Here is a 10,243-nt window from a genome sequence, read left to right as displayed (position 1 = left end):
AACGTTCAATGTAGATATATTGTGGAAGATGGCATTTGAAATGGCTAAGAAGCAGTACGGTTACATGTATTTTCTAAGGCCTTCAAGTGGCTTTAATAGTCTTACTTCTAGACCAGTCTACTGGATCAGTATCATTGCAGATATTAACTGCGTGTGTGACTTAAGTGTAGACCTAATGTCCAAAGAAACAGTATGTAACTAGACAAACACAGAACAGCTTAACTGTACCAAACAAGCATGTTTAATTTTCACAATGACACATTGACAGGTACTGTAATATATCAAAAACACATCTAAAATCCAAAAAACGACAACTCAATTTTGCACAGAGAGAGATCGGGTCTCAAAGATACCGAATAATAGTAACCAGACATTTTCAAAACAAAGAAACGTGTCAAAATACATTTCCCAATACAATGCTTCTATACTGCATACACATTTACTTTGAGTGGATATCTGAAATGCATCCTTGAATCATCATATAAAATGATATCTTTGTGATGATAAATGATACTGGATGAGGAATGATCAGATTTCCTTCTATTAAAAAGGCCACTAAGATTACTGTAAAATCGGCACATGAAGCATAACAAACCCATTCACTACAAAGAAAGGAAAAGCTTAGGCCCAAGTGACATTTCGATAAAAGTTATTCTTGCCATCTGAGAAAACAAGGAAGTAGGCTACTTTTTTGCAGCACTGTTGGCTTGTTTTGAAGCTCTGTGATTCAAATAACACTTCAGTTTGGTCATGCAAAGTTGCAGCAGAAGGACTAGAAACTAAAAACGTTCAGCATGGATTTTGACTAGGTCCCTTCCTCAACACATGAGGAATATTAGTATGAATTTCAACAACCCATCTGAATGTCCTCCAGCATAGATTTAAAACAATATAGTTGTTGACATTTTGTAGTACACATTTTATTTCAGTGAGAGACGCACAGGCTTGCAAGGCCGATTTGATGTTTGTCGAAGTTTGCCAATACAAGATAGGCTAACCTACAGTACTTATTTCAACTGTACTCAGTGCCATTTAAACTCAGTTTGAAATAAAGGCGAGGTTTGAGGTTTTTTACATTTTTTACACAGCATCTGCATTCAACTCACAACAACCATTAAAACAGAGTCAAGGCCAGAAAAGAAGTCATAATTAAAAGTAAAATGCACAATTTCAAAAACAAGTCTACAGCATAGATGGTTTGTCAAATATTCAAGTGGCAGAACAATTACAAAAAATGTAATCCATCATCCAAACTAAATATTATGAAAGCATTGACAGAGAGAAATAGATCATTACTAAACTTAAATACATAAATATTTTTGTTGTAATATAATCATTTTCCATTGGGCGCCCGAGGCTAATAAAATAGAGATGTTCAAAGCCTATCCAACAGAAATGTAATAATACATAAATGAAAGGTTCAGAGATCGATTTAAAAAACCTGCGGGGTAGACAGGTGTGCGTTGCCTTGCATATGTCGTATTTGCTCTTTGTCCTTGTTGGAGTCTCCCCTTGTCCTTTCTGCCCTGCATTGAGAAGCTTTGGCACAGAGACACCATGGAGGGACAGGACGACACACATCACAACATGGTGCTAACGAGGGGTAGGCCACACATGCAGCAGGCCAGACCAGGCCGAACCCCAGCCTGGGTGAGAGGTGAAGTCACAAGTATCATCAATGTGCTGCTCTCTGTGACACTCAGAGTGGGCCAGGGGTGAGGGGCTCAGAGGCGAGGATGTAAAGGTGGCGAGGGGTAGGTTGTGGAGGGGGGGCAGTGGGAGGGTTAGGGGCTCAGAACAGAGGGTGTCATCAAACCAGACCGCGGCGGTGGAGCCATTTTTCAACCCGTCTCCAGAAACCGAGAGCGCTGTACAAACGACAACCCGTCGGCAAGTTTAGCCCGCACTTTAAAAAAAAAACTCCTCTGACCGTCTGGTCTGGTCTCTCTCACAGAGAAGACTCCACCTCCCGGGTGATGACGACCTCGGGCTCCGGCTGAGGAACCACCTGGACAATTGCAGTGGCCGCCTGCTCCAGGACTGCAGCTCCGGGTCCTGCTGCTCCCTCTAGGGTCTCGTTGATTACATCTATGGCCGAGGCTGCCAGCGCATTCCCCTCACCGCTCAGGATCTTCTCCGTGCCCACCGGACCAGCACCAGCCACGCCCAGCTTGTCAGCAGCGCCACAACACAGCTTAGGTGCGCACTGCGTCCGGCAGGAGAGCTCGCAGAGGGACGCACTTGACTCGGAGTTGATGGTAACGAACTCGGGCTGGATGGTGGTGGCGTGGATGCCCTCGTCGTGGAAGAAGTCCTTGATGCGCTTGGCCACGTCCATGTAGGACGTGGGGTCGTGACACTTTATGTGCGCCGTGGCGATGATGCGTGAGCCCGCCAGCTGCCAGATGTGCAGTTCGTGGATGGCCAGCACGCCGTCCAGCAAGAGCAGCCGCTCGTTGAGGCGGTGCATGTCGATCTGCTTGGGCACCGTCTGCAGGAGGATCAGTGCAGACTCCTTGAGCAGTGGGTAGGTGGTGTAGAGCAGGATACCCACCATGATGATGCACAGCGTGGGGTCCAGGTACAGCACCCAGCACGGTCCCACCATGGTCCGTTGAAAGCTAGAACTGTTGCCCTCGGTGGAGTGGCTGTCGATGCATGGGTTGAAGCAGGTCTCGCCGGGGGGGCACGGCCGCCATACGAAGGTGAAGATGAGGGCGTTGACCACCACGATGACAGAGCCCAGGGCATCGCCCAGCACATGTAGGAAGACGCCGCGCATGTTGAGCGAGGCCTCGTCGTGGCTGTAGTCCAGCTCCTCGTAGGGAGCGCTGCCGTTCATCTGCATCTCACTGTCGTTACAAACAATCTCTGAAGGAAGAAGACAGAGACGAGGGGTTAAAGAAGTACAAGGGAGGCAAAAGCACAGCCCTGTCACAAATTCATCCTTCCTTCCTTGAGATAAGCATCGACCTATAAGTGATTAGATAGGTGAAAGCAGAGTGACCACTATCCCCAATGACAGGCAATTCAGATAGGTAGGAAGGATGCATTTTTACAGCATTTAAACAGAGCCCACATATTTGAGAGGACGGAAGGAAGAATGTCAGAGAAAATGGTGGGGGGGGGGGGGGGGCACTCTTCCAAGGGATGGAGAAAAGAAAATTGAGATTTTTTTCAAAGACGAGGAATGACTAATACATAAATCGTGAATGACTCACGAGTCCCGCTGCAATTTATCAGCTGACTGGTCCAACTAGTGACCCAAACAAAGCATAATGATTGATGACTGCGTCAGGGTTTTTGGAGGACATGGTTGAGGTACCGTAAGTTACGGCTGCCCCAGGTGATAAACACCTTCATAGGAAGCTAAGTCGTGTTAGACATGAAACCCATTTACTTTGACGTGGGAAAGAAAATAGGCCATAAGACATCACCTGAGGCAGGCCTCCAGTTCTAGACATGAACTACAACCAGTGTGGTGGTGGAAGCCAGTATATTAACCAACCACAACCGACTCCCCTGCTTAACACCTCGAGGATATTCAAATGGTGTCTGCAGACAAGTGAGACGGCCTAGCACGACACTACAGCTCATACAGTTACATAATGCCCAATGGCACCAGAAACAGTGCTAGGCTAATAGCCTCTGGCTTGGCACACAGCGACGTAGGGGAAATTCATCGGGCTAATAGTCTGGGTGTCGGTCACTGCCTTCGATGATGTATGGATGGCCGGGTGGCAGCGACCAGTGCACGGAGAAGGGAGAAATGGGCTCAATTTATTGAAACTGGCAGAGCCTGACAGGCCCAGGGTTGGGGGGAAATGACAGTCTCCTGGTTCTACCCTTTTCTGTACCAACAGGAAGCAAGGCCAAGGGCAGCTCTCAGTTCCCAACCCTTAGTATCAGCAAGAAGATGGTCAAACAATGTTTTACCTGAAACTGGAGGATCACCAAGTCTAAATCATGATATCCTGTTAATATGACAAAACAATAGGGGACATGAATCCCTGAAGGCATGTGACAGTGATTTAACACAAGTATAAACAGAAAGAAAATGGCTTAAACACATGGGTTTTGTGAAAGAAGCCAACTTCCTCCTGTTATGGGTGTAGCAGCACCAGTAGTGACAATAGAGATCAAGTGTCTTCATAAAAAGGTCACGATTTGAATGTGTAACAGTTCAAATATTCATTAATTTACCCAATGCAATTGGAGTGACCAAATCAGGATGGCGGGACTCCCACCAGTTTGGTTTTGTAACAAGTCATGACTCGCCCGCCACCATGTAAAACACATGTCAAACTCATTCCACGGAGGGCCAAGTGTCTGCGGGTGTTTGCTCCACCTCTTGTACTTGATTGATGAATTAAGGTCACTAATTAGTAAGGAACTCCCCTCACCTGGTTGTCCAGGTCTTAATTGAAAGGAAAACCCAAAAAGCTGCAGACACTCGGCCCTCCATGGAATGAGTTTGACACACCTGATGTAAGACATCTGCAGGCTGAGTGGGGGCTAGATTCTTCAGATAACAAAGATCAACTCAAAACAAACTTATGTGACAGTGAGGATGAAGGGGGCACAGGTTTAGGAACCATTAGGTCTTTCCCTGACAAGCTCAGATGCAGAAGCTCAGAGGTCATATTTATCCAGTTATTGCCTGATAACATGACATAAAAAATTGTTTCCTAAAGTGATGAAAATAATGAATGAGTTACAAGGTCTGTCTTGCACTCTCATTGCCTCTGCTAAAGGTACTTCAAAATGGGTGTGCAGAATGGACACAGTCATGGACCACATTGTTCTGTATCAAGTCACTGCTGATACCAGTCGCTGAAGTTTATGAATATAATAGCCCCGTCCCGGTTCCTGTTCAAAACTTAAAGCGACGGGCTGGATTTCATTATGATGCTCCCAACACATGCGTCTTTGACTGGTCTGGTAAAAAGGCTCCTACAGCTTACAGGGCAACAGATGATACTGATGATGCCCAAGCCAGGAGACACACATCAGCCCAGTTACACGTTTGAGATTGTAGTGGATATTGATCCATCTACAATACTACAGAAGAAACCCAGCCAAGACCATGTGAGACTGGCATCTTGATCAACAGGGCAGTTGTGTTGAATGTCTCTCCTCAAAAGGCAGAAATATCAAAGGGTTTTAAGGTCATTACCATGTAAAAGGACCCATGAGGACCAACATGTGAAGTCCATATAAGCATGTCAAATTGGGTGTCAAATGATAGCTAAGAGTCTATTTTTGAGAAATTACAACACACATATATACAGTACCAGTCAAAAGTTTGGACTCATTCAAGGGTTTTTCTTTATTTTTAGTGTTCTTTACATTGTAGAATAATAGTGAAAACATAAACTATGAAATAACACATATGGAATCATGTAGTAAGAAAGAAAAAAAGTGTTAAACAAATCAAAGTAGCCCCCCTTTGCCTTGATGACAGTGTTGCACACTCTTGGCATTCTCTCAACCAGCTTCATGAGGTAGTCACCTGGAATGCATTTCAATTAACAGGTGTGCCTTGGAAAGAAATTCCACAAATTAACTTTTAACTTCTTAATGCGTTTGAGCAAATCAGTTGTGTTGTGACAAGGTAGGGGTGGTATACAGAAGATGGTCTTTTACCAAATAGGGCTAAGTCCATATTATGGCAAGAACAGCTCAAATAAGCAAAGAGAAACAACAGTCCATCATTACTTTAAGACATGAAGGTCAGTCCGGAACATTTCAAGAACTTTTAAAGTTTTGCCAAGTGCAGTTGCAAAAATTAAGCGCTATGATGAAACTGGCTCTCATGAGGACCACCACAGGAAAGGAAGACCCAAAGTTAGCTCTGCTGCAGAGGAGAAGTTCATTAGAGTTAACTGCACCTAAGATTGCAGCCCAAATAAATGCTTCACAGAGTTCAAGTAACAGACACATCTCAACATTAACTGTTCAGAGGAGACTGCTTGAAAATCAGGCCTTCATGGCCAAATTGCTGCAAAGAAACCACTACTAAAGGACACCAATAATAAGAGACTTGCTTGGGCCAAGAAACACGAGCAATGGACATTAGACCGGTGGAAATCTTTCTTTGGTCTGACGAGTCCAAATGTGAGATTCTTGGTTTCAACCTCTGTGTCTTTGTGAGACGCAGAGTAGGTGAACAGATGAGCTCCACATGTGTGGCTCCCACCGTGAAGCATGGAGGGGGTGTGATGGTGACACTGTGATTTATTTAGAATTCAAGGCACACTCAACCAGCATGGCTACCACAGCATTCTGCAGTGATACACCATCCCATCTGGTTTGAGCTTAGTGGGACTATCGTTTGTTTTTCAACAGGACAATTACCCAAAACACACCTCCAGCCTGTGTAAGGGCAATTTGACCAAGAAGGACAGTGAGAGAGCGCTGCGTCAAATGACCTGGCCTCCACAATCACCTGACCTCAACCCAATTGAGATGGTTTGGGAGGAGTTGGACTGCAGAGTGAAGGAAAAGCAGCCAACAAGTGCTCAGCATATGTGGGAACTACTTCAAGACTGTTGGAACAGCATTCCTCATGATGCTGGTTGAGTGAATGCCAAGAGTGTGCAAAGCTGTCATCAAGGCAAAACATGGCTACTTTGAAGAATCTAAAATATGTTTAGATTTGTTTAACACTTTCTTGGTTACTACATGATTCCATGTGTTATTGCATAGTTTGTCTTCACTATCATTCTACAATGTAGAAAATAGTACAAATAAAGAAAAACCCTTGAATAAGTAGGTGGTTAAACTTTTGACTGGTACTGTATATACACGCACATATTTTTTTTGACAATAATTTTCCATCCTAAAAAGTATGAATAGGCTTTGATAAAAAAGGTATTAGAAACACACCAAAAAAATTAAGTAAACACCCCTGCCAACTAATAAACACATATTTAGTTTAAGATAATTTTCAGCCTTTTGTAAGTTTAAGAAACCTGACCTCATGCCTTGAAATTCCATTGCCAACAACCCACATATCTTCAAGATATTTTCTAATTTCTCCCACTCATGGTGGGAGGATAATGACATTTCACAGAAGTAACAAGGTAGACCTATCAACTAGTTAAATTACATTTTGTTTATGAATTATGAAGTGATTAAAACGCAATTGTTACCAAATCGGTAACAGACTTTCTGAAATTGTATTGGCTACAATGGGAAATCATAGTAGTCACAAACCACAATTGGGTCGAGTGTACTGTCCTCCCTTCCTCTGGCATACCGTTAGGCTTATGTTCAGATGAAATTTGGTCAGTCCGCCCTGGCCTTAATTTCAACGCCCATAGACGTCTGGACTGGCCTTCATTTGGCCCAAACATGGACATCCATGATTGGTACAGTACATTCAATACATCAAAGAGTAAAGTACAGTAAAGAAAAGTAGAGTAAAGTTCAGTACAGTACACAGTAGAGTACACTATAATTTACTGTACTATACTGTTATGTGCTGAGCTTTAATGTCAACTCTTGTGAAACAGACGTCTATGGTTGGTTCAGATTTGGTCCTGTCCAACCAAATTTGATCTTGTTTGATGATGGCTCTCAATATAATAGCCAGTGTGTAGAATAATACCTACATATAAAAAAGGAGGATATTGCATGTTTATACATTTGTGTACCTATTTATGATACATCACCATGATGACAATGACATTCATATCAACAATTATGCATTTCTGTGTAGTACAGATCAGGGACCCATGATCAAATTCTGTTACCGCAACTCTGTTACTGGATGTAAATCCACTTCAATATCCAAAATATATATATATATTTTTTTTAACCTAAGGTGTCATGTCATAGCTGACACCCCATTCTTTCGGCAAACAACGTTGAATCTTAATTTGGAGCCAATTTGCAATATCATTAGATTTTGATGACAGAATATTCCAGAGACAGCCACATACGCATTCATTTTAAACAATACATTTGACAATGTTTTTACGATTCTACTACATAAGATACATTTTATTTGAATGGTAAATCTCTTGATAAACTGGGTAAATTAAGATGCCATAGGCCTACTCACAATACAGGTGAATGCATATTCAAACTTCCATTTGGGACTTATATTAGCCTACTGATCAACAACATTTGCATAGAAGCATCACTCCAGCATGTCACACCTGTATGGAAGGACATCATAGATGTCTGCCTTTAGTTTGAGAATATAAAAGGACATATATTCAATGAAAATCGGTCCACGTAACGTCATGATTTGGGATCAGGGATGATTATTAAACTATTATTTTTTGTCAATTTCCATGATCTGGATTTTATTTTAGACTTCAGGACGTATCTCTAAACAACTCCACATGAGCCCTATTATCGGTAAATTAACTAAACTAATATTTGCAACAGGAGTTCGATTTAGGACACTGTCAACTCATCCATTTCTCTCAATACTTCACCTATCTGTTGGAGAATGAGCTAGCACGCTGCTGATTTACCCTGCTGGACATTCCTCGGCATTGTGCAGTGCTCCTGGCTCAGGCAGTGAGTGGCAGCTTGCATAGCAGCATTTTTGCAATGATCGAGAAGTGCGAACAGACTACAAATGGTTCAAATCGACCAGATATCGGCTCGGCCGATTATCCGTGGTTCTCCCAAAAAATCTATGGTTTTTGTTTTGCATATATTTAAGTGAGTCTCAGGGCAATTCCATTCAGGGCAATTCCGTTACCATGGAATTGCCCTTAACAAGAACACCACAGAGATGGCTTAGTTTGGACTAAAGATCGCTTCATCTTCAGTAGGCCTATGGCCTACGTTATTTAGTCAGCAAAGTCCCAGAAGTTTCAGTTATTTTAATAAATTCCCTGTCTGTGTGAGATTGTGAGTGTGTGCTCCCTCTGCCCCCACTCCCCAATAAAATATCTTATTTTAAATCGATGAAACCACATAGCTAGCCAAGTACAGTAGTTACAGTATTGTAATGAAACAGGCAGGGAGCAGGTCTCGAACCCTCGACCTCCTAGCCCGAGGTCCGGCGCGCTATCGACTGTGCCGCAAAAGCATGCTCAAGGGGCAGAGTCGATTTCCGCGCTTATAAACCCAGGGTCGTTACAGTATGTTGACAGTATAGCTAGCTACTGTAATAGACAAATGATTAACATAACTTACCATGTCTACGTCTCTCGGTGTTCACGCCATTAGGGGGGCTGTTGTGGCTTCCTACCAGGTTGTTGGTCTCCTCTCCTGATGATCCATTCGGTCTTTCTGACTTGCATAGTTTACCCCTCTTGTTTTTCTTATTTCCATGAGAATGGCCTCCTCCTCCGTGGGAGTGCCCGTGTCCACCACCTGCGTGTCCGTGGAACAAGCACAGCCCGAGGAGGTTGACCAGGAGCCCGGCGGCCCCCACACCGATAACTACATGGGGTTTCTCGATTTCATGTGGGTTGGTGAATCGCTCGACGGCCTCCAATATTATGGTAAAACAGAGAGCTGTGAGGAACACTGCGTTGACCAGAGCCCCCATCACCTCAGCCCGGATCCATCCGAAGGTGTTTTTATTTGTCGATTGTGTTTTCTGAGCGAAGCGCACGGCCACCAAAGCCACAAGCAGCGCTATGACATCCGATAGCATATGAAAGGAGTCCGAAAGCATTGCTAAAGATGCAGTGATCCGACTGACGACAACCTCCACGATAAAAAAGCCAAAAGTCAATGAAAGCATGCATACTAGCCGCACACGATTAGGTTCACAAGCCATTTCTCTACGCTGATCACTTGTTAACGTTAACTGAGTTAGCTAGCTAGCTTACGATATGCACGTACGATGTTACGGTATACTAGCTGTAACGTTAGCTACAACATGCGAGCCAATCGATAGGCATATGATGCGATTCCACCACGTCTTGTAAATATTTATACGGTCGCTAACAATTCGTCATTGTCATACGATTACAACCGACTCCAATTCCAGATACAGCTAAAACCGATGTTGGTTCCTCAAAAGCAGACAATTGGGAACACTCAAAGACAAGGGCATATTCCAGAAACGTTGACCGTAGACTCCGATTTGCAGACGGCTGAAACTTTGCACCCGAGCCGGTAAAGTTTCCACACGGAATAAGGCGACTGAGAGGCACGCCCTGGTCTTTTGCTATTGGTTGTTAGGGATAAAGTAGAATTTGGTTGGTCAATTTATACAACCATTTCACGTGGACGGAGCCCATCGTTGCTATGTAGCCACGTTGAT

General features: G+C 43.6%; 1 protein-coding gene across 1 annotated transcript; it reads right to left on the bottom strand.

Annotated features, from left to right (window-relative positions):
• Window positions 1–218: 218 nt before the first annotated feature.
• slc30a1a (solute carrier family 30 member 1a) lies at window positions 219–10,107 on the bottom strand. The gene is made up of 2 exons (XM_038968153.1): window positions 9,163–10,107; window positions 219–2,871 (listed from the first exon to the last, which is right to left on the bottom strand). Exons 1-2 carry the CDS (start codon window positions 9,752–9,754, stop codon window positions 1,949–1,951), a joined length of 1,515 nt encoding a protein of 504 aa, XP_038824081.1. The 5' UTR covers window positions 9,755–10,107; the 3' UTR covers window positions 219–1,948.
• Window positions 10,108–10,243: the final 136 nt, after the last annotated feature.

This window comes from Salvelinus namaycush, chromosome 29 (genome assembly GCF_016432855.1).
Source record: "Salvelinus namaycush isolate Seneca chromosome 29, SaNama_1.0, whole genome shotgun sequence".
In the NCBI taxonomy this organism is placed as follows: domain Eukaryota; kingdom Metazoa; phylum Chordata; class Actinopteri; order Salmoniformes; family Salmonidae; genus Salvelinus; species Salvelinus namaycush.
Note: the sequence above shows the minus strand (reverse complement) of the source record. Positions and strands in the feature narration are given on the sequence as shown.

What these genes read in the sequence shown, in the direction of transcription:
- slc30a1a (XM_038968153.1), bottom strand. Translation starts at nt 9,754, where the DNA reads ATGGCTTGTGAACCTAATCGTGTGCGGCTAGTATGCATGCTTTCATTG. An exon ending in CACCGAGAGACGTAGACATG is followed by an intron (nt 2,872 to 9,162) that starts GTAAGTTATGTT and finishes TTCTTCCTTCAG; the next exon opens with AGATTGTTTGTAACGACAGT.